This window comes from Pogoniulus pusillus, chromosome 15 (genome assembly GCF_015220805.1).
Source record: "Pogoniulus pusillus isolate bPogPus1 chromosome 15, bPogPus1.pri, whole genome shotgun sequence".
Classification (NCBI taxonomy): domain Eukaryota; kingdom Metazoa; phylum Chordata; class Aves; order Piciformes; family Lybiidae; genus Pogoniulus; species Pogoniulus pusillus.
In genome coordinates, this window is record NC_087278.1 from 11,734,664 (window position 1) to 11,759,229 (window position 24,566).

Sequence of the window (24,566 nt, forward strand, 5' to 3'; positions counted from 1 at the left end):
ACGCGGCCCCGCCCCAGGGCTTGAGGCGCTTCCTGTGCGTGCCGCCTGCCCGCTCGGTGCCTCGGTGTGCTACGCCGTGGCCTGCGTGCCGGCCCTCGAGGGCAGCCTCGCCCTTCTGCCGTCGAGGAATGGCTGTGTGCTCCGGATAGATCACACACGAACATCCAGGTTGGAAAAGCCCCTCAAGGATCAGCAAGTCCAACCCCACTCAACAAGATTCACCGTAAAACACTGCCAGGGGCGGTGACTGAGCCATCACCCTGGGCAGCTCATTCCAGTGCCTGACCATTCTGACAAACTTTCTCTGAACGTCCGATGTAAACCTAACCCAGCTTGGGGCCCATTCCCCCGTGTTCTGTCTCCAGTTACCTGTGAGAAGAGACCAGCAGCAGCCTCTCCCCAGTGTCACTTCAGGTAGTTGTAGACAGCAATAAGGTCTCTGCTCGGCCTCCTCTTTTTCAAACTAACCATCCTCAGCTCCCTCAGTCACTCCTCAAAAGATTTATTCTCTAGGCCAGCTTCATTGGCCCCCCTCTGGACCTGCTCCAGCATCTCCACATCTCTTGTATTGCAGTGCCCAAAAATGAATGTAACACTTAAGGTATGGCCTCACCAAAGCTGAGTACAAGGGGACCTCCCAACATAGTTATCTGTTGTTAACCAATGCTGGGTAGGCACTGCAGCTATGTTAGTAATTTTGCATCCTGGCACAGATAAGTAGTTTTGGCAACTCTGCTTCAAAGCTTTGGAAGCCTTTATGAAGGTCACCTATAGGCAAGCCATGCTTAGGGAAAACTCTGGTAGCCCAGTGCCTTTGCAGAGCCTCTGAAAGACTTGAAGGGTTCCAGACCTACTCACAAATACAGTGTGTGAGGGTAGGGTTGGCCATAGCCTCCTATGAATTCTGTTTGAGGAATTCATTGAGCTAGATCGCCTGCTGCCTCAGGAGTTTGGAAGTGAATAGCATTGCTTTCCACACTGAATGGAGGAAACTATGAAAAGGAACTTATGATATTGGCAGTGGTTGTGGAGAGGTGAGGATCACCTGCCTTTATGTAATTTAGCAAACTCCTGTCTATGTAATCTGTTGGTTTCTTTATGCTTTCCTGCCAAACTATCTCTCCTATGAACCATATCAAATTAACATTCCTTTTCCTTCAGAGGTGATATTCCATAATGAATATCAGTGAATAGGAAGGGTTAAAATCATGAAGCTGTTGAGTCCTTTTTGATTTGGCATTGTTGAGTGAGCTGCAGAAAGCTTACCTGTTCTTGAGCATGCTGCAGAGCGCCTAGAAACAATGGAGCAAGTGAGGCACTGAAATATCCAGTCCCGGTCCTGTGGTAACAGCAGAGATATTTGCGAAATTAAAGTGCTCTTTCTAGACTTCAGGTTGGGTAGATGCTGTATTTGCTGTCATGTTTGAGAACTGTTTATCTTGTGTTTGTTAACTATTGGTGTTTAATTTCTGAATTTTTTCTAAGTGAAAGAAATTCTTCTGTGGGCTGCAATTGGAGAGTTTTGTGTAGGACTAAGGACAGACAAGCACAAAATTCTTTCTCAGAGATGATATTGTATTCTGTTTCAGAGGTTGGTCAGTTTAAGGTAATGTGGTTTATGGCTGTGTCAAACCTACACAAGACGATCATACTGACTTTTTCATCATCAGGAGCTTTCTTAGTTTTTAGGCAGATTTCAGCTATAATCTTTATTGCAAGTTTTATTGAAAGTTTTTGTAGACTGTTCACAAAAGAGAAACCGAATGTGGTATCTACAGACTGCTAAGTAGAGTACTTCACTAGGGTGAGACAGGTACACAAACCGAAACAAAGACGTTTTTCATCTCTGTTCCTTTACTTAAAGTACTTAAATGCACTATCTTTGAGAAGACAAAAGAATTGAGAATTATTTACATAAAGCAATGGGTTGGTGTATGTATCCCCGGTTGCTGAAGATTAGTCAGAGCAATTTGTCTGCCATCTATTGTCAACGACAATACAATTAGCAGCTGCGATTCAGACTATCAGGCAGCTGACAAGTTCCTTCGCCTTAGTTCTGTCTGTCTCAATCATCTGACAAACCTTGTACAATCCGTTTTAGCATCTAACAGATGCTTGAGGCTTTGATGAAACCAAGAATATCAGCCTTGGTGTGCAAAAATGGTTTGAGAAAGTAATATGAAATTATATAATCTTTTATTTCCACAGCAATTCAGTTCATTGTTATTTCAGTTTCACACCTGGCATAGATTTAACATCTAAACAGGAGCATATTAAATACAAAGCACAGCTGTGACTGATATTGCTGCTTTCTGTTCCTCGGTGGAAATGAAATTCAATGAGAATGAAGTATCTCACCTCCATCTATGCTTCCAGCAGTCCTTATAGATTAATATCTAGTAAATATCTTTGTACTTTAATTATAGAAACAACTGTCTTATACTGATTTTTAATTGGCCCTTAATAATCAAGAGAGAAAGTGGAATGTTAACAGGAAAAGCTAACACACTTTTTTTGCAAAAGGTTTAAGATTTGTGTCTCAAGCTTTCTGTTCTGTTCTGTACAATTTACCATTGGTACCTTAAAGTAATAATTTATTTTGAGGTGCTTAAAATACAGAAAATTTAACAGGTGCAAGAGTTAGAATGATCAAGTAAAGGGAGGATTTTCAAAGTTTCTTACAATGTGAGTTATGCTTCTAGAAAATGTGTTTATCTGAAACCACCTTTTTTTGCCTATTATCTTGGGTTAACTTTGTAAGGATTCCTCAGAGAACTGATATCTGTGCAATATTGATAATGCATTTTGCCCATCTTATAGTTGAGACATCCACAGAAGAGCAGCGTTTTATGAGGTACTGGGTAGATTGTGGATTTGCAAACATTTAGAGTCCAACCTGATAATATTAATTCTAGCACAGAGGTAAGACTACCAAGGGGTGGTGAGTTTGGAGTTTTTATGGTGGATGGGAAGGATTCTGGCTGATTGTAGAATAAATTGGCCCAAACAGTATGGTACTTATTAGAAACTCAGGAGTGACCTTTGAGGCTGGAATACTTGGGAAACTAATGAGACCTTTTTGCTACTTATTAATTACCGTGGTTTTGTACATAGGTAGGCAAGGATTACAATCAGACGTGTTAGAAAACTACATGCCACTCCCGTCAGTGGTAAGGGCAGAGTAAAGTTACCACAGATCCCTAATAAATAACTTCCTAATGCATCACCGAGACTGGAAATGTCTTAAGAAATAGTATTGTTATTTCTAAGAAATTGGACAGTGGCTTTCATTGATGTGAAAATCAGTCTGAATGTAAGAACTTTAAACAATGTAATCTGGCTTTTGTATTAGGAAAGTGTAACAGAAATAACTTGTCACATAGTTTGCATATCTGTGTCTTGTGGTTATGTCCTGCCACACAGTGGCTCACAGTCTGATTTTGCACTCTAAGACTTATAGACTGTGCTGCAGGCTTGTGCCAGGACGCCCTTCTCTGTTCCTGTGTGATCACCATGTAGTTCTCATGCGTGCTTTGTAATTTACCCTTGCATTCCCTTTTAGTGGGACCTAAATTAGTCAATCTCATGTGTCAGTGTTTGGATTAAAGCAAAGGTTTGTGTATAAAAGAGAGACAAGGTTTGTAGGGAGGCATACTGTATTTTATTAGAGCAGCTAATTTAGCTGGAAAACCTTTGGTCTCAGAAATCCAGTATATCCTAGGGGTTGTGCATATAAAATAGACCTGCACCTCCTTGGCTGGAAGTGCTCTTTCATACTCACTTTGCAGGAGGTAGGACAGATATTAAAATAAACCTGCCATGTCATGGGCATGGGGAAAGCACAGCGTAGTGGGACAGGACCATTTAGGCTCACCAACAGCTAATGCCTGATGAAGCACTATCCAAGTCATCAGAAATCTGTCTGCTCTCACACCAACTGCTTCATACATATACATATATATATATATATACACACACACATACATAGACATAGATATCTATAGACAAATACCTATATATGTGTATCACCATATATATAAACATTTTCTACAGATTATCATTAAATTATAAATTATTTTTATAGGTATTTATTTCTCTATAAATATCTGAGGAGTGGGTGTCAAGATGAAGCTGATAGTCTCTTTTTGGTGGTGTCCAGTGACAGGACAAGGAACAAGGGGTACAAATCACAAGACAGGAGATTCTGCTTGAACACGAGGAGACACTTTACAGTGAGTGTGATGGAGCACTGGAACAGGCTGCCAAGAGATGCTGTGAAGCCTCCTTGTCTGGAGACTTTCAAAACCTACCTAGATGGATTCCTGTGTGGCCTGCTTTAGGTGATCCTAATTTGGCACAGGGGTTGGACTTGATCTCTGAAGGTCCCTTTCAACCCCTAACATTCTGTGATTCTGTGATAAATGTTGTTAACAGGTCTCTGTGGCAAAGGTGAGAAGATGTTTAATGCATGGTATTCTTTCCTGCTCTGTTGGCTGTCCTTGCGGATTGAGGCTAATCCTGGTCTTAAAGTGAGGATTACCGAGAAGGGTCTGGACTATGGTATGTCTAACATTGCCAGAAGTTAATTTATGATAAATACTCAAGGCACAGAATATAGTTCCCTAATAAAGGTGCAATGTAGTAACAAGCTCCTTAAATATCAAAATAGAATAAATTCCTTTTGTCACATCTCATCAGGAACACCCTTTGTCTCTTCTTTATTTCCTTATTTTTTGTGCACCTCAGGTGTGAATTTATCCTTGCATTGGTGATTGCATTCTTCTACAGTCTAAATGTTTCTACAGTGTTCCTTTTATCTATATTCTTTCTTAGAACCACAATTAGAGGCACATGTGATTGCTTCTTTTCTAAAGGTGTCCAAAACTGATTGAAATAGCAACATTTAATTGATGATAATAAGACATAACTAGGAAAAAACTTACCATTTTGAAACAGCCACAGAGCTGCACACCTTTACTCCCAGTCCTACGTCCCGTGTAGGACAGCATCTGCATGTGTGAAAAAGAGTAACTGTCTGCCATAATTCTGCCCCTTAATCAAGTATCAAGAATTTCCACAATATATTTTCCTTACTTTCACTGTGTCTTACCTCAGACTTACTCATGGGTGTGGAGGCCATGCAGTATAATTTCATGTGTTTACAGAATTAATATTAATAAGAAAGGTTAACAAGGAACAAATTCAACAAGTGCTGGGTCATGCTAAGAATCAGTCATTATTTGTGTACTGAACATTCTGACAAGTAAACAATGGAATTGTGAGATGAAAAGTAGAAGCTCAGAGTTTATGCTTTAAACATGAAAGCAAAGATCAGGTCCACTTATTTTTCTGTGTAAGCATTGTTTCAAAGGCTTTTGAGGAATTGAGAAATGCAGGGCAAACATCAGTCACCCAAAACAGAACTGATCTCTCCATATCTTTTTTATAAACCATACAGGAAAAATCATTCCCCAAGGATCTATTAGTGTTGTAGAAATAACTCAGCCTGTTATTTCTTGCCTTCAGCATGGCTTTCAAGTGCTGAATGAACAGACTTAAGTTTGCACGCCCCTACATTAACAGTTAGAACATACATTAACAGTGCACTTCCCAAGGGTGTCTCTCATATTTGAAGAGCATGGTTCCAGTCATGTCTTCTCCCTTAATGTGAGATTTGAAGGCTGCCACAAGAACCTCAGGAGAAATTCCACATGGGATCACTGGCTGCCTTCACTGACAGTTGTTAAGAGAGCTTTAAGTTATTCCAGTCAGAGCCCAGATTTTGCTTTGGAGGCAAGAACTCCAGGGAATTGTAACTTACCTCTACTTCATAAAAGATGGGGAGAGAAATGGGAAGAAAACCTTTAAAAGTGTTGTCCATAAACCTCAAATAACTTCCTGCACACAAGGAACTAGTACTTCTAATGCATCTATCACATTTTTTTCTGTGAGGAAACATTACATATAGAAGTCATCCTGCTACTTCTTAGCTGCATTTTCCATTCAACTACTGTGATAAAATCCGAGGTAATGGTGATGATCAAGTGTTTTCTAAGGCTTTCTACATGGTCAGTGAAGTGTTACAGAATCAGAACCCTGACAACAGTTCTGAAATATGAAATACAGCTCAGGGACAAGATGATCTTGGTTATTTGATTTGTATGTGAGGCTAATGGAATTTATAAATAGGTGTGTAAGTAATTGGAAGGAGTTTAAGAATTACACATTTTTATGAATTATATTAAAAATGATCAAATTCTTTGGCAATATATTTGGACCTTTGGGTGCCTGACTCCAATCTGCAAGACAGGTGCTTTTCTCTGTTCCCTTGTAGGCAGGAAGATTGGAATGGAACTCCTGAAGCAAGCAGTATTGAAAGAGACCTTTCCAAGCTGGAGTGGGCAGGAGAATTTCTCAGTTGTTACAGTCAGCTATGTAATTTCAAGGTAAGTAAAGGAAATGTATTTCCAAATTTTAGTATGAAACATCTTACTGTATCGTTACTGCATAGTAATAATTATGCAGCCTTTTTCCTTTGTTCATGTAAAATTGTAATGGTCCATCTGACTCAGTTCCCACTGCCCAGATACTGATTTGTTATCTAAGTCCTTCCTTCTGAAGGATCAGCTTGAGTATCTTTTCAGTCGGTTTGTCTCACAGTTTGGGGCAAGGCAGACGTAAACACAGTAGAGGAAGTCGATGTGAAATGGAGACGAATTATTATTATTAACAATCTACTGCTATGAAGCAGTGAATCTGCTACTATTGGGGCAGTGAAAGTAATTTGTGTTTGATGAGAAAAAGATAAGGAAGTGATAATATGAAAATATTTATGCTGATGTGGCAGGAAGATGACTTTTACAAAAGTAAATCAACATTTTGATTGGCCAGGGCTTGCTGAGAAAAGTTATTGTGCAGGGAGCAGCCAGGAGTTTCCTACAATTTCTCCAAATAGGGAGACTAATAAAAAAGGTTTTCCTACAACCTTCAATTGTGTCTTTTAGTTCAAGCTTTTCAAATAGGCTATAAACAGAAAACCAGAAACTTTGGTCTTTTAATATTGCTATCAAGGCAAGCGCTGCTGCTGCTGAGTAGCATTCAATTTCCTTTTACTTAAAAATGACATGGAGCGAGAAATACCAATCTGGGAGACCTCATGTACTTTCTGCTGGATGGGGCCTGCATTCTTTATCTAAACCTAACATTTCCAACAGACTTCACTGTATTATAGCATCCTTGCAACCTTAATCCCTACATCTGAGAGATCTGTGTTTGAATAGTCTGGAGAAGAGGGTGGAGGTGCATGTATCCTGCTGCATGTCTCACGTTATCTGATGAGTGGTGTCAGATTGTTTTTAGAGGTGCACAGTGAAAGGATCGTGGACAACAGAAACATGTCAAGAAAAGTTCAAATTAGAAGTTAGGAAAAAATGCTAGGAAGCATCAGAACAAGGGCCCAGAGAGGTTTGGGACTCTTAATCCCTGGACATGTCCAAAACTCAGATGGGTAGGGCCCCTGAGTTGGCCCAGCTTTGAGAAGGAAGTGGAACAAAAAAAAAATCTCCTGAGGTCTCATTCCAACCTCAATTATTATGTGATCTTCAAAACTCCATTCTCCCTACCATAGCTCTTTAAATTGGCAATCTTCCCGGTGGATAATCTGATTTTGGCTCACTGCAGACAAGATTTCTAAAGGCAACCTTACTTCTGTCCAAGATGTTATTGGAAAATGATGGTAATTTTAACTAAAAGTAACTGGTGCCTTCTGCCCCAGGGAAAGTAGATTAAAGGCAGTTGTTTCAGAGATCTCTGGAAGATATCAGGAAACAATGAAGAACGTATACTATATGATAAGATTACAGCTGATGTGTTTGCAATGACTAGCTCAATTCAACACACCCATTTGCAAGACAGTATCCTGGAGTATCAGAAACATTCGTTTTGGCAGAGAAATCTGCCAGTAAGATTTTGTTGAGGAAAAAAATGGATCCTCTCCAGAACCCTTTGCTGAGACAAGGGAGCAGAGTGGTCAAAGAGAGGCTGATGTTCTTCAGCAAATGTTAGCATTCAGGCAGCCTATATTTATCTACAGATGCAGCATCTGGATTTAACACATTTTATTTCCCCCCATCAAGCACTCTTCATTTTAAGGACACATGTCTTTCTCTCCTAAAATACACAAGAGTCAGTCATTTCTGATAAATTATTTTACTGAATTCTTTTTACTTTGCCTTTTAAAGCAGAAGAGTTTTCAGTGATTGGAACTTCTTCTTACTCTTTTGACATGCAGTTTAATATCCCTCTTTCTGTATTGTGTAGGCTCAGAATTAACTCTGTAGATTTCCCAGAAACTTCTGCCTCGTTTATTCCTGGCACTGGCATTAGTCTGTCAGTGGCACATGCTTCTGCTACAATCAGTGCAGACTGGAGAATGAACACATGGCTGCTGTAAGTAATGTGCGGAGACATGCAGGTGTGTGTGTATAAGTTCTGGGAGAGGAATTGCAAATGAAATTAAGAAATGTACTTGGTAGTTATTATTTTGGGGGTCAGATATGCTGTATTATTTAACAACAATCGATTTGAATAAACTTCTTGACATGGAAACATGTCCTGCCAACTAATGCTATTTTGGTTTAAATTATTCTACCACACAGGCTGTCTCTTTGTGAAGTGTCAAACAGACACCTATTAGTATGCTTGAATTTTCTAGACTGTATATTCCATGATATCACATGAATATTCATGACTACAAAGTTTGCAGTGGTTGTAAATTTTACTTTCTTTGCAGTATAACTGGAAGGTTGACACTATAGTTAATTATCTATTTGCTGCAGTACAGTGCGTATTGTTTTCCAAAGCACTCCTATTAAAAGAAGGCCATTGTCACAATGCCAAGCATTCAGAACTCCAGAAACACTAGAATTCAGGTCACTATGGAAAACAGCCTGTACAGTGTGAGTTTGTCTTTAATAACATGATTGCATGCTGATTTTCCCCCTTTTTTTAGCTCAGTGTTTTTGCTATGGTGTTTTAATACAGTATTCTAGATTTTCTTGAGGTCAGAGAAAAGAATAAAACTTCTGAGATCTCAGAAAAGTTTGCAAGGTGCTAATCTCTACAACTTGCATTAATGTAATAACTGGCAACCACAGTAGGTGTTGCTCTGTTTGCAAGCCAGATAGCACAGCAGGATGCATTACCAGGTGCCAAGTTTCACAGCACATCCTGATTTCAAAGAAACACAGACATGCAGTTCTGCATTCAGTTTCAGTACTGGTGGCTGGAAACTTCAGTTGCTGTGCTCCAAACTTGTCTTGTTCTTTCAGTCATACCAGTATTGTGAGGAAAAGGATACTATGTTCAGCAGGGCAAATCAGCTGTTCCCAAACACAAAGGCACCTCTCCCTCTTGTTGAAGGCTAAGGACATGACCATAATCTGGAGAAACCCCAGATGGACCCCAGATGTATAAAACTCCAAAGTCTTCAAAGGCAGCAAGGGAGTCAAGGAGCTGACATGCAGAATTTGGCAGAGCAGGTCATGGTGGAAGTGGTCAAAGACAGTTTTAGTGGAATATAGGATGTGGAGTGTTTTTCTTGCTTTTTAGGAGCAGAAGAAATAACCTGTGCTGCTCTATTTAATATGATTTTCTTGTGAATGGCTGCCAGTTTAGACAGATGCAGAATATGCTCTACTCTTTATCCCCTCCATTCTCTGGTTCTATATGTTGCTCTCAGCATAGCAGACTAAGAAGACCCAGCTGAAAATGAGCTTTCTAAGGGAGACTACTGACTTCTGCAGTCCCAGCGGCTTTCAGGGACATCTGTCATGAAGGCCTAGAATGGCTTGTGTTACTGTGACATTGGCAGACTTGTCAAATCCTGCACAACTCTGGAAAATTCATATCCTGAAAACTCTAGTTTTGAATGCCAGGCATCTCTTTAATCTACTTCAATATCTTAGACAACCTATTCAACATTCTAGATGATAGCAGCAAAAAGTCCTTTCAAACTTGATTTACAGGTAGTTTCTTAAATTGTTCCCTTAAAGCAGATGCTTCTTTTACTGAGTTTGGGTTTTTTTTTCTTTTCTTTTCTCTGAGCAGGAATGACCATGGAGGAATTACTGTCTCCATCTCAGGACTATTTATTACAATTGTCTTCAAAGTGTCAAGGGATAGCGCAGGCCGCTTGACCACTTTGCTAGACGACTGCCAGCTGAGCATTAATAGTGTAAAAGTTGAGTTAAATGGAGGATCTAGGTATGTACAGCAGATTTTCTAATCACTCTGTGGGAAGTAGCAAGGTTGTAGCATAAAGGCTGCTTTCCAAATTCTGACTTTCAGGTATCCAGTTACAGGATACAACTATTGAAGACTACGTAAACAGACTTTTAAAGGTCTGTTTTCAAAACTAGACTCCTTTGCAGAGTGTGCAGAGTGTGCAGAGTGTGGTTGATCTGCATTGCTCTGTGCATGTGCCAACAAATGAGCTGACTAAACATAGAGCATATTTTAAAATGCCATTTGGGATTATTAAAAAATACAAACTTGCAAATGGATGTTTGCAGATATGAAGGTGGTCTAGACTGATTATGCCTTTTGAGGAGCCAACCTACAATTTCAGAATAAACCTTTCTGTGCTAGTTTGAAGCTAGCTAGAATGTTTTGGTGAGAAGAACTAGATTACAGGCTGTGAAAGGGAAACAGTGATGATGTCTACTTCCCTCATAGGCTTGCTGAGAGGTATAAGAACAGGAATCCAAACATAGATAAGGCACTTCTGCTTGGGGCATTGCCTGAGCTGCACTTCTCTCTAGACTCTCTGCCATCTCTCTGATTAATCCACTTTGCTTCCTAACCTCCTGGCTGAACCTCCATTCTTCCTTGAGACTGGGGTAAGATTGAGAGGGGTGGGAGAAGGTGTAAGGGTGGTTGGGAGACCCTCCTGGGGACTCAGGGTTTCTGGGAGGGGAGTTGTGTTCTTGTATTACCTTTTACCTTACATATTTCTGTATATAAATGTATATACTGTTAATATCTGCTTGTATATTGAACTAAGCTGTAAATATAAGCTGCATTCAAATTTCCAGAGCCAGCTGAGTCTAGTCTGGGTGATTTCCAAAGTGGGGGGGGGGGGGGGGGGCAGAGAGCACCCAAATCATCACACTTTCGAAGGAGAATTTGGAACGATGCTTGTAGTTTTCCTCACTTTGATTTTCTGGATATTTTTTCTTTCTCAAAGACAAAATGTGGCTAACTCAGCATCAACATGTTAGCATGAGCATTCACTACTTTGCAGATTGCCTTTTAAATATCTCTTATGACACTGAGAATTTCTGGCATTTGACTGAGACTCACAAATTAATAAACCCAGTCATTGGCACAGTCTACCAACATTGCTGTAATCAGGTCTCCTTAATATAAATTGCGTTAATGGCCCTGTCTGCCAGATATATATTTCAAAGGTTTCAATCTGTGGTAAAAGGTCATCATGTTTATTTCCTTTCTTCCAGCTGGATCTACAGCTTTCTATCTGGTTATCTTGAGAAGCCCATTCACAGCAAACTGGATCAAAATGTGAGTTTGCAAAGATGGTGTCAGCTAGTGAAGGGAGGAGTTGAAATGCAGCCCTTATATTACTGACTTACCTCTCTTTTCATATAGCTGTGCCAAAACATCAAGTACAAAATCCAGATGATGGACGCACATATAAGACAGCAGAAGGGTGAGTTGATGATAATAGAGTTTAAGTAATCTTCATAGTGCTCAAGTTGTAGCCTTTTTTATTAGGTGCCAAAGCATTCCTATGTTCATGGTACAAAAAAAAACAAAAAAAAAAGAAGAAAACATAGCCATTGCTCTGTACCTTAACCTATTCCAGATCTCTTGCATGTACCTTATATACAGTATCCAGATTTCTTCTGTGTCTGTAGCAGGTCACTTGTAATTTTTCAACCTGTTGTAGCTGACCTGTGTTGTTTACTTTGATTTTTGAGATGAATGGTTTTGTGCCAATTCTTTATGTTTTTGGTACTGTGGACATAAGAAAATCTGAGTTAGCAGCAATCCACTAAACAAATGGGAAACAATGCTGTCAGATCTCATAAATTTAGCACATCTTGAATTGAAATTGAGATCAGTGAGATAACAGGAAGCTGCAGGAGGACAGTATCACTCTAAGCATGTTTCTCCTTACACCAATAACAATTTGGTGTCACTCTTGCAGAGACATGAAAACAATAGATATCTATGTTATATATATATATATATATATATATATATATATATAAGATTTTTAGTTCTATAATAAATACCACAGCCTTTTTTTTACCCCCTTGTTGTTGTTGCTATATTTGTTGGGTTTTTTTCCTAAGAATATTTGTAGTTTTTGCCAATTCAAATTAATGTAATTTGCCTAAGTCATATAATTCAGGTCAGAGAGTTTGTTCCTACTCTCCATATTGCATTGTGGATATTTCTGTTATCTGCTCTGCTATTCAGAAGCAGACTTTTATTTTTCTGAAAGAGCCTATGCCTGCCATGTGCCAAGCAATGGCAAATGTTACCGAAAATCATGGTGATGAAAAACATTTTTTTGTGCAGCACATACCTAAACACTTCAGGCTCAAGAGCACTCCAAACTGTGCTAGTATACTGAAGGAGCTCCTGATCTCTTTGAAATCACCACTTCTCTGTAAACCCATGTTGTTTTTATACAGTATGAACACACCTTACAGTCCCTTAAAAAGTAACAATCAAACTAAACTTGCACGAGTGCCTTGCATGCAAAGTCTTGAATCATATTGTCCAATAAAGTGCCCTCTATTGTTGTGAACAAATATCCCTTGTCTTCAACACTGCTATGTGTAAGAATGTGCTAATGTCATGGTAGTATTTTAGCAGCGTTTCCCTAATCATATAGGACAGTTTAGCTCTCTGGTGCAAACATATAAAAAAAGGGGACTCTGCCCTAGAATCCCCTTTCACCACACAGGAGAGATTTCCAAGGACTGTGTTCAGTTATGAACAACAGGACAATCGGGCCTAAACCAGGAGGAATCGGTGACTTCTGCAGAGGGAATACTCTCACTTCTATCCCTTACAACAAGTTGTGGAGTTTTTGTTTCTTCCTTCTCTCACCATTCTTTTTCAGATTCATAATTTCTACAATGCCTTTGCTTTTAACTAAACAATAACTACTTGTGATATGTTTCTATAATAACAGCTGTTTTGTTTTTATCCATCACTCTTCTAGTCTTAACCCAGATTGATGCCTTTGCACAAATAGACTATTCCCTAGTTAGTTCTCCAGCTGTCTTCAAATCACACATTAACTTGGATTTGAAGGTAATTTATGTTTAATGTCAGTTTGCTTTCTAAGACTTCTCTGGTTCTCTTTTGTGTTGATTCATTTTCTTTCACAATAACCTTATTCAGCTTCTCCAATGTTTCATTAGAAAAGCAATAAGACATTTGGATATTTTGGACAATATATAAACAATTGTTTAATAAATTAATTTCATTTGTTGATTAACCAAAGCTATTATCTAGAATTAAATTATTTCACAGTTGAAATCTTTCAGAGGTGCTTTATAAACAGAAGTGATTTTTAAACACACAGCTCTTCTACCGCTCCTTGATCTTAACTTGTCACCAGTGATACCTAATCCATGATGACTATCAATGTGATTGCAATCCAAAGCATTTGTTTCAAGATGAGTCAGCATCTTTTACATATGCAGGTCACACCCAAAGAAAACTTCTACAGACAGTCCTTGAGCAGCACACAGCAGTTCCTTTCTTATCTGTTTTCACCTTTGTTGACAAAAGATATCTCAGTAACGCTCAGCTTTTCCAGCAGCTTCACCAGCCCTGGCAATTCAGAGCATCCCTGGCAATTCAGAGCATCCCTGTGGCTCTCAGAACTGTCCAGTTAAAAATGATGTGCCAGAACTGTGGTTGAAGCTTTCTCTCTCAGTTATTTTGTTCAAGCAATTTCTACCATGCATAAAAAGCACTCTGCAAGCAGGATATACATAGCTTAAAAGTACTAAGCAATTATTTATCAGCTCCTATAGCTAACTAGGTCTGACAAGCTAAGCTTTAACACACTGACACCCCAATGAGATAGTGGATTAGTCTTTGTAAGTCAGTTCAGGAAGTTAGTTGTCTTCAGTGCTTCTTGGAACAGGCCGGTTCTTGGTGGCTGTGACTTCTAACTCATGACTTTTTTCTTAGGCTTTTAAAACTTTCCATGGCAGTATTTTTCATCTTGAATCTTTCACCTATTAACTCTTATAGTGTCAACAATTACACTGCTTACTGTCTGTTCTTACTTTCCTTGCCTGGAGCCCACATACTTTCTCACATTTGAAGAATTATTTTCTTATTATAACTAAGCCAAGATTCCCTCACCTGTGCAGAATCCAAACTGGGTCTTGAGGACTGGCTGCTGGATCAAAGCTAAGAGCTGGGTGGTTTAAAAGACTTCTTTGTGTCCCTTTCCTAAGAAACTTCCAGTGCTTTTGGGGCATGCCTGAAGACTGTTTTGTCATGTCATCCTTAGAATTAAATCATTGAATGTGCCTTTGCCAGGGAAAGCAAGCTGTGGTCCAGAGTGTGTTTCTCATAGCTGCAGTTCAGAATAATCACTTGAATGCTCCACTGAGACTGTTGAAAGATGGAGGTCAGGTTTTCTCTGCATCTTTCCAAAAGAGCTGAATTTGGTGATTTTTCAGGGCATATTTGCTTACTTTAGTTTTTTCTTTCATGTCAACCTCTTCAGATTAGAAAGAATTCTTTCTGTTCAACCACTGCTAATGCATTCTAACATACAAAAGTGTTTACAACTAGAAATACTTGATAATGATTCTTTGCAGGGCACAGTTTATCCAGTAGGAAACCACACAGACCCTCCCTTTGTGCCAGCTCCATTTGCTCTCCCAAACCAGGATGATTCCATGGTATATCTGGGAGTCTCCAGTTATTTTCTTAAGTCTGCTTCACTGGCTTACTACAGAGCAGGGGCCTTTAGCATCACCATCTCTGAAGAGGTAAGTATAATTTGCATGTAAGAGAATGACAAATCTCAGCATTTGGGAAAGGAGGCTAACACATTATGTTTGACATTTCACACAGATTTAGGCCACATATCTAACACTTGTAGGAAGCATTTGTGACATCCTTTCTTTATATTATCGTTTAAAATAGTCAAAGACTCCCTCAGACTTAAGTCTTAATTTCTTGGCAGCTCTAGGCAAGGAACGATGGATATGAACATCACAGAGGCAATGTACAAGGAGTGGCAGAAAAAAAAAACAACCAAAAAACTATTGTCCCTCCATGGATTTCTCTTAGGAAAGGGCAAGACAGGAAAAAGTGTACTGAAGCCACAGGCTGCTGCATAGAAAGCAATCACAATTGTATTGGCTATGCTGAGAGCAACAATAAACCCTCAGGCTTTACAGAGCAGCCAAGTGGGGCAAGAAGAGGGTACAAGGAAACTAAGCTTTTAGCTGTGGGTGAAGGACATGAAAAACTTCTCTCAGAAATGCTGTTTCCACACTGCCATTACAAGTTTTGCTATCTAAAGCAGTGCTAAGGTCTCTATAAAAATCAGTGACATATATGCAGCTGATAAACATCATCCAGTCTTCAAGAAAAGCCTGGATGAGGCACTTAGTGCCATGGTCTAGTTGAGTGGCTAGGGCTGGGTGCTAGGTTGGACTGGCTGATCTTGGAGGTCTCTTCCAACCTGCTTGATTCTATGATTCTATGATCATCACAGTGGTCAGCAACAGAAGGGCAAATGAGATTTCTGAGCCTTGCCTCTGACAGATTCAGTGTATTCATCTAAGAAAGTCCAAAGGCAGGAAAGAAAGGAGGATGTCACAGCTATTCTTTCAAAGAATAATGCTTGTTCACTGTTGAGTGCTTCAAAACACATTCATGAAAAATCTATCTCTTCTGTTGTAAATAACAGTTTGGGATTCTTAGGAATCAATCTGGGACAAGGAAATATTAGATTATCTAAAATAAAGTCAAATACACATGTTGTGGGTTTTATTCTTTATCCCAAGGAAAGCCTGATGTTCGCACTGATATAACAATCTCATTTATTTCATTTGTTTACAGCTTGCTACTACTTTGAACCTAAATATTGGCTTGTTCAAAGACTTTGTTCCTGAGGTGGGTACTTTTACCTGTACAGACCTTTTAAGAAAAAGCAGTAGTTAATTTTTCTTATGGGTATTACCTATGCACTAGCTGATTTGCAAAAGTATAGAGAAGACAAGGAAGCTGGCTTATGATTCATGCAAAACGGACATAGCTGTTCTTAACTGTATCACACTATTTTTTAGTCATTCTCTATCCCTCTGAATGCTGGTTTTGCTGTCAGCCTCTGAGAGTTATAAAAACCAAATGGCAGACATCCATGAAGTCAGCCTCCTTTTATTCCCAGTGGTAGTGGTGTCTCTACAACTACCGGAAGGGACATTGTAGCCAGGTGGGGGGTGGCCACATCTCCCAGGCAACCACCAATAGACACAGTCTCAAGTTGTGCCAGGGGAAGTATAGGCTGGATGTTAGGAGGAAGTTCTTCACAGAGAGAGTGATTGGCATTGGAATGGGCTGCCCAGGTTGGTGGTGGAGGCACCATCCCTGGAGGTCTTCAAGAAAAGCCTGGATGAGGCACTTAGTGCCATGGTCTAGTTGATTGGACAGGGCTGGGTGCTAGGTTGGACTGGATGATGTTGGAGGTCTCTTCCAACCTGGTTGATTCTATGATCTATGATCTAATATTGGTAGCCTGACTTCTCTGTGCAAAGCTACATGATATACAACTGCTGAATATTATATACAATGAGAAGTAACAGTCATGAGTAGATAAATTGTGCTAGTTTGAAGCTAGCTAGAATGTTTTGGTGAGAAGGATTCGATCACAGGCTGTGAAAGGGAAACACTCATAAGCTTGCTGAGATGTATAAGAACAAGAATCCAAACATAGATAAGGCACTACTTCTTTTGCTGGGGAGCTGAGCTGCACTTTTCTCTATCCTATCTGCTGTCCCTCTGATTAATCCATCTGCTTCCTAACCCCCTGGCCAAACCTCCATTCTTCCTTGGGACTGGAGTAAGGTTGAGAGGGATGGGAGAAGGTGGAAAGGCAGTTGGGAGCCCCTCCTGGGGACTCAGGTTTCTGGGAGGGGAGCTGTGTTTCTGTATTACCTTTTACTTGTATATTTCTGTATATAAATATATATACTGTAAATATCTGCTTGTGTGTTCTGCTAAGCTGTAAGTAGAAGCTTCATTCAAATTTCCAGAGCCGGCTGAGTCTAGTCTGGGTGATTTCCAAAGTGGGGGGAGGGAGTCAGGGAAGACCCAAACCATCACATAAATTTATAAATGTCATACAAGAAATTAAGATACAATTAGATGCTTTTAAAATTCCTAATACAGCAGCATTTACTATAAAATGATGAAATTTGAAATCCCTACTTATGAAAGTATGACATTTGCAATCCATGGCATTGCAAACTAAAGCTTTGTTGTCTAGGAGTATTTCTAGTTTTCAAAAGATGAGCTCTTCTAGAAAGGTGTCTCTTTTCCACATTCTTTATATTGTCAGGGTCATTAATTTTCCCTTCCTTCTCTAATATGCAGTGCTAATCCTCTCCTCACAAAATACCTTTTTTTAAGGAACAACCTTTAAGTAATTTCTATATCAGTAGGTTTAAAATTTCATCATTTTTTCTGTGGGCTCTGAAACTAAGAGTATTTTGCAATGCTAATTTTGTCATTTCAGTTGGTGTAATTAAAATGAAGCGTTTTTAACATAGGTTAGTTAACAAGGCTATCAGTATATAACATTCTGTTGTGGTGCAGCCACAGAAAGTGTAGCTTAGGAAAAGCTTAGCATTGCATTCAATTTTTTTCTCCTCTTTGAAATTGCAGATTGCTCTGAGTTACATAATATCATGCCCAGTGCTGCTGAAGCTGATGGCTACATCACCGCCTGCAGTCAGTTTAAATGCAGACAAATGCATCCTACAGATCACTGGCTGTGTAGAAGTGTTTGCTGTTCTGCCAAATTCAACCACCCAGTACATCTTTGCAGGGAATCTAGTAAGTAACGTGAGCTAGATGATAACATTCAGTGCTGGGGCTGAACAAATCACACAGTAATCTTCCAGATCAGTATAAAGTAGCACATACATGTCTGCCACAGACACACATACTCTTCTTTTGCATTTCACAGGGAGCAAACATGCACCACAAACTGTAGAATCTAATAGGAAGTTGCAGAGAGTGACTTATTAAAGTCTTTTTTTCCCATGTGGGAAGTTGAATGATTATTTAAGAATCAAGTGTAATGTATAAAAAAAGTCACTATCTTATGCCCAGTCTTCCCAACTTGTTTGTTATAAAATAGTTCTATGTGACCTTAGACATCTTTTCAGTAGGCTGCAAGTGAACCAGATATGTCTGTCATGCAAGGACTTAAATGATCTTAATGATAAGGAGGCAATCAAGGCAGTATTATCACCACTCATGCAATCTTATTTGCTAGCCGAAAGCAGCAAATTCACAAATTATTTCACTATCTACAAGTATTGGCCAAATAAAAAGTTTAGGCATTGTGTTTCCAATCACAAAAGCAATTGCATTTGTGCCTTTATCTAAGACAGCATCTATCTGTGTATACAGTCACAGAAGACTGTTTTTTTTCTCTCTGCAGACAGCCAGTACCAGAGCCAATTTGACAATAAGCAAACAGAAGTTGATTATCTCATTACTTCTGAAGAGGTAACCAAGCAAAATTCAGAAAGCAACCTTAACAATCACAAGGTTAGGACACAACAGAACTTCATTGTGTCAGCCTAACAATGCTTGCTTCACCATTTAAAGGAAAATTAGTTACCTGATTTCTCACAAGGGCTTTTGTGAAACAAGCTACTTTCAACTGGTTAGCCTAAATCTTGCAGATGAAATAGAGTAACACTGTGAAGTAGCCATGTCTCTTGTGCAGCATGATAGTACCTCTCTCCATAGGTTAAATACCTTTCCAGATGACAATGTTCCATTTATTGGTTATCTAAAAGGCATCTGTTTTAGTCTGCTGGAGAGAGTAAGTTGGAGCATGAAGTCCAGTAGTTTACTTGAAACCCTGTAAAAGTTGCTGTAAAAAGATTGCCATATCTGAGAATCATTAACAGAGCTGCCAGAGCGCAAATGCTGCACTGGATCACTGTAACTATCTCTCTGTGTGCCTTCACATGAGGGGAGGGAAAAAGTGAGATTACAAAGCCCATGCTTCAACAGCAGACACTGTGCCATCAGACAAATGGGACTAGACAGGTGTCTGTAGTTTGAAGCAAAGCTCAGAGCTTTTTAGATTTTGCTTTGTTCTTGCTGGCTTTATGGTTACTTACAGTTACAGGTGTTCTCAGCTGTATTACAGCAGATTTCATTCACACTTCACACTGGGCTAAGTTCACAGTCCCTTTCTTCCTAAATGCACCAGGTGGGTACAAGGACAGGCTTTCAGGCAAGCAGCCCACATCAGTATTTCTTTTTGTTAGCACTGTGCTCCAAGTTGGGGCAGAATTCCAGAATATCAGATATTTTTTAACATCTAACATTTTCATTACATAAAAATGTCAGCAGCCTTTGCTTAATTTTGGTCACTGGACATTTTTAATAGCAAAAGAGGACTTAGAATGATCAAAGCCTGTCAATACAAGTTTAAGAAGTAATGGTGCCACTCACTTAAAGCTATTGCCACAAGAATGTGTTCTTCTGTTCTTCAAATTGCTGGGTTTCCCCAGGATTATATTTGCAGTGATCCGAGGATACACTGCACATATTTCAGTGGAAAAAGTTAGAAAATCATAGTGGTCAGGAATTTATATGAGTTTATTCAAACCATAATGAACATTTGAGCAATATGTAGCTCACCCATTGCAGGAAATGGCAATTCCAGAAAAATCTGATTTCCCAAGTCACAGCCCAGGACTTCATCAGGAGATTAGTATCAGAAAGATCTCAGTGCATCTAGAACTCTGGTCTACCCTGATCTAGGGTAGAGTGTCCCTGCCCATGGCAGGGGGGTTGGAACTAGATGATCCTTCTGGTCCCTTCCAACCCTGACTGATTCCATGATTCTAACTCACTTGTAGTTGTGCAGTTTGAATTAAAAGCTGTTGATAATTAAAGAGTCCTTGGTAAAGTTAATTGTGTTAATCAGCACAAAATGGGTATGAAATTCCACAGATTAATCTTCAAGCAGTGTGCATAACTTGTGCTTTTCCTCAGGCTCCAGTTCTCCCTACTGCACTCCAGTCTTCGCTCCTCTGAGGTATGGTCATGGCTACAGTGCCCAGGAAAGGTAGCTGAGCACTTCAGAGATTAAAGAAATTCATCTGAACTTGTTGCTGGTCTGTCTTGGGGATATCATCTGCCACTACTCTTTGTAAAATACTCTTTGAAATAGTATGTTCTCTGCATTTTGGGGGGATGGGTTTTTTTCGTGTTTGGTTGGTTAATTTTTCCAGTAAGAGGAAATACCTCTTGGAGTAGTGGGGGTCTCAACAGAGACTCAAAATGTTATGGAGGTATTACTGTGTAATATTGCTTGAAATAAAGAGAAATGTCTGCCTGGGTGTGCATGACCTAGCAAGCCATCATAGTTGATTCTGCTCACTTCTGTATCCAACAGCATGATGCAGACATGAGGCCAGCACCTCTTCTAGGTGTTTCTGGCAGCCAGCCTGAATTCACAGCTGGGCAAAGTAGGCATAGCAGTTGGAGGGAGTACAAAGTCAGGCCTAAGCTCAGTTTTAGGAAGTATCTTGAATCACTTCAACCAAATATCATAAACAGAGAAGTCAAAAATATGGAATGAAAGAAACATCCTGGCACTGCTTATAATAATCACAGTAGAATGAGAAATGGTCAGTGAGACTCTGCAGCAGCTCAGCCCAACCTACAACTTCAAGTGACGGGAGGAGGGCACTAATCACAGTGGCATAAGACAGAGCACCAGGGCAGGGCAGTTCTTGCCACACAGAAAACAGTTCACTGCTGAGGACTGAATCCTGGCAGCTGAAATGAGGTTGAAGAGGTATCAATGCTACAGTCAAGGTTTAACCCAGATACCTAATATAAATTAAAAATAAGGTTAAATTTTTTAAAAGCACAACAACAACAAACCAACTTCAAGAGGGACATAGAACTGCTTGAAAGAGTCCAGAGCAGAGCCACAAAGATGATTAAGGGAATGAAATTATTAAGGGAAGGGAATTTTACCAGGAGAGATTGAGGGAGCTGGGGCTCTTTAGCTTGGAGAAAAGGAGACTGAGAGGTGACCTCATCAATGTTTATAAATATGTAGGTGGTGAGTGCCAGGAGGCTGGAGCCAGGCTCTGCCCAGAGATGCCCAATGACAGGACAAGAGGCAGTGAGTTGAAATTGAGGCCTAGGAAGTTTCATGTAAACCTCAGGAGGAATTTTTTAACTGTGAGGGTGACAGAACACTGGAACAAGCTGCCCAGGGAAGTCTCCCTCTTTGGAGATACGCAAACCCTTCTGGCTGCAGTCCTGTGTGATCTGGTATGGGAGTTGGACTAGATGATCTTTTGAGGTCCCTCCCAGCCCCTGACATTCTGTGATTCAATTTAACTTACTATGAGAAAAACTGACACCTTTATTTTGCATTGTTCAGCTGCAATTTAAACCACAAGATTTTTTAAAGATCTTTTTCTCTTCCAAGCTCTGTTCTGAACTTTTTTACATGTCACTCCACTTCTAACCCTTCAATTTCCCTGTCAAGTTGCAATCCTATAGGCATTAACCACCAAGTATGTTTTCCCCCCTCCCAGCGTATGTCACTGGTGGAGAATTTTCTGTCTTATGCTTTATGGAATACAGTGATCCCAGTAATCAATGGTAAGGACTGTGGGCAGTGGGTAGCATTTCTAACTTCATCATTTCCATCTGCATTCATGCTTTGCCTGCTGCCCCAGGCAGAACAAAGTAGAAAACCATCTCAGTGGGATGCATAGAGTGAGGGATGATGAAGAAAGAGATGAAGGTGGAAGGAAGCAAATGAAGGAGTACAGAAGGTGCCTGTGAGGTAAACAGAGGTGAGGAGACCTCTGGGAAAGGAAATGAGCTTTTGATGAGGAGAAAGGGAAGAGACTGAAAGGGAGGGATGCAAAAGTCAGGTGTTTGGAAAAGCAAAAGGGAATAGAGTTGGGGCTTGATCCAGGAAACTAGGCATAGATGTGAATAAGAGAGACTAACAGGACTAGAGGATCGGGTAGAGAAGGAAATGTCAGGAAGATGGAGAATGAGTCAGACTGGGAAACAGCAGAAGCCAGATCTTGTAGAGCAGATCTGTGGAGAGAAGCAAAGGCAGTCAGATTGCAGTGTCAGACAGATAAGAAATTTTAAGAGGTTTGTATGCAACTTTTTCACAGGATTTTTTGCTTCTTAACACATATGAATAGTAACTCCCTTGAGAGGTGACAGGATGCCCCATTAAAGGGAAACTGCAAAACAGACTGAGTTCCTTGAGAAAGATGCTTCTGAAATGAATTTTATTATTACATTCAAATGCAATTTTTTTTGTCCCTTCCAAAGATAAACTAGGAAAAGGATTTCCTCTTAACTTGGCCCATACTATCCTGACTGGACCTGTAATAAAAATGAATCAGGTGAGAAGCCAGATTTCTTGGTAAAGAATATTCCTTCTTGTTCAGTCCTGTGCATTTGTGCAGGCCTGCACATCCTGCCTTAAGTAGTCCTAAATGTTGCTAACAGTAAAGCTCTAGCTCTGCACTAGATACAAAAGCCAAACTCTGGACCAAAAATGAGACCTCCATCATCCCCACCACCCTCACCCCTGACAGCTGTAGGTTATAAAGAGTACCCTAGCCCTTTAGAGTGTGCCAGCATGGGGGCACCATAAGGACAGTTCTGCCATCCCCAGCAAGGCTTAGGAGCAATGAGTTTCTGAGTCCTCACTATTCCAGGAAGGCTCACAGGCAACCTGAGTGTCTCTGTGATGTTCTTTAGCCTTTTGGAGAGTTGCATTAACTTACCTCAGAGCTCATTCCTACTCTAAAGTTAACCGAAGTTCAGAAGCCATAAACCCTTTAGTAGCCCTGCCCTGCTGAAGGGCTTACCATGGGCTAGTCCCACATTACTGACCCTAATTATGTCCATCTGAAATTTCATGTTCTTCCTTCCTCAGGATCATCTGGTGATTTCCACTGATGTTCAATACAAACATGAGGAAAAGAGAGATGAAGACTTTCACAGCCACTCCTTTTAAACATAATGAGAGAAAAATGTAGTCTCTCTTCTGTTGGCTTGTAGGGAGTACATGCTTTAATTGTACAACCTTGGCTCTGCTAACTTTTGATGACAGTTTTAGCTAAACTGCTGGTACTCTGTTAGAAGAACCATAAAGCATGAAAAGAATATGATGAGGATAAGCTGAGGTAGTAAATGTTGGAGGTCTATATGGATGGAAACAGTGGAGCTTTTCAATGATTTGAAGGAATTGCAGAATTTATGCAAAAAAAAATTAAAGGAGAGGTTTCTGTAACTGAGGATGTGATTTTTATTCATCCTCAGTTGCCAGGGACACAAATAATGAAATTATTATTATACCTGTGACTCCCTGCCATGAATGTGAAATCTGTGTAAAGTTTGAGTCTTTGTTGACTGACTGACAAATGTCTCTACCCTTTTCTATTCATGGATTGCACAATGAAGTGACTCAGATTGTCCAGCAAAGTGCTCCATGCCTGGAGGAATTTTCTTGGTTTAAATGCAAGCTAATTGATTAAATCACCTCTTTGACAAGCCCAGTAGTTCTGGTTAACTCAAGTACTGGTCAACTGCATAAGAAAGCAGAAGAAATATAAAGCATTGGCTGCAAGAACTAGATGCTGTGTATTTGCACCATAAATGCACACCATGGTATATATAAATGATAGTAAATGCTATATAATTTCTGTGTTTCTGTATCCTGAGCAATCTGAGAACAGATGGGCCTAAACAGTTGTTTTCCATCTCTTCTTTCCAGCAATGGGACATCCACTTCTTTCTTTCACAATACAGATCTGTCTATGTGTATCAGCACTGTGGCACGAGTGGAACAGAATCTCCACTGGGGTTTCCTCTCAGGTTCATTTGAAAAGTCAGTGCTGAAATGGTATGCTTCAAAGGCAGCACGTCACCCCAAGATCAGCATCCCAGCACGTGAGCACCCCTCCCAGCAGTTTACACTGCCTTCTGCTTATCCCCTAAATTAAAGTAGTGATAGATTTAACCTGGGACACCCAAAATAGTCTGGGACATGATTAGCAGAGAGGCCACTCCCTGTGTGAATGATACTGCTGAAGGCTGTAGCAATTGGCTCTCTTCAGCGTCATAGATCTTTCCTTTAAAAGGAGCAGTTGTGGCTGCAGAGGGTTTTCTTGTGAGCATCCCTAGCCTTGTGATCTGCTACAGCAACAGTCTTCTGTTCAGCCTTTGGAGAAGAGGTA

General features: G+C 40.0%; 1 protein-coding gene across 2 annotated transcripts; it reads left to right on the plus strand.

The window, feature by feature from the left end:
* The first annotated feature begins 2,343 nt into the window (after positions 1 to 2,343).
* On the plus strand, positions 2,344 to 24,032 carry LOC135181564 (BPI fold-containing family C protein-like). Of its 2 annotated transcripts, XM_064154807.1 has the most exons (16): positions 2,344 to 2,399; positions 4,435 to 4,560; positions 6,335 to 6,446; positions 8,320 to 8,448; positions 10,108 to 10,263; positions 11,517 to 11,580; positions 11,668 to 11,728; positions 13,259 to 13,350; positions 14,883 to 15,056; positions 16,138 to 16,191; positions 17,962 to 18,132; positions 18,746 to 18,813; positions 20,323 to 20,365; positions 21,888 to 21,954; positions 22,651 to 22,724; positions 23,264 to 24,032. In XM_064154807.1, exons 1-16 carry the CDS (start codon positions 2,345 to 2,347, stop codon positions 23,342 to 23,344), a joined length of 1,527 nt encoding a protein of 508 aa, XP_064010877.1. In that variant the 5' UTR covers position 2,344; the 3' UTR covers positions 23,345 to 24,032. The 2 variants fall into 2 exon arrangements, 1 of the variants encoding a protein (XP_064010877.1); XR_010304922.1 differs by lacking the exon at positions 21,888 to 21,954 and having other exon boundaries at positions 23,264 to 23,287.
* Positions 24,033 to 24,566: the final 534 nt, after the last annotated feature.

Bases quoted from the DNA above. Each gene is read 5' to 3' on its own strand.
- LOC135181564 (XM_064154807.1), top strand. From the start codon at position 2,345: ATGAAGTATCTCACCTCCATCTATGCTTCCAGCAGTCCTTATAGATTA. The intron at 18,133-18,745 runs GTAAGTAACGTG...TTCTCTCTGCAG, and splicing joins ACATCTTTGCAGGGAATCTA to ACAGCCAGTACCAGAGCCAA. The intron at 22,725-23,263 runs GTGAGAAGCCAG...TTCCTTCCTCAG, and splicing joins CTGTAATAAAAATGAATCAG to GATCATCTGGTGATTTCCAC.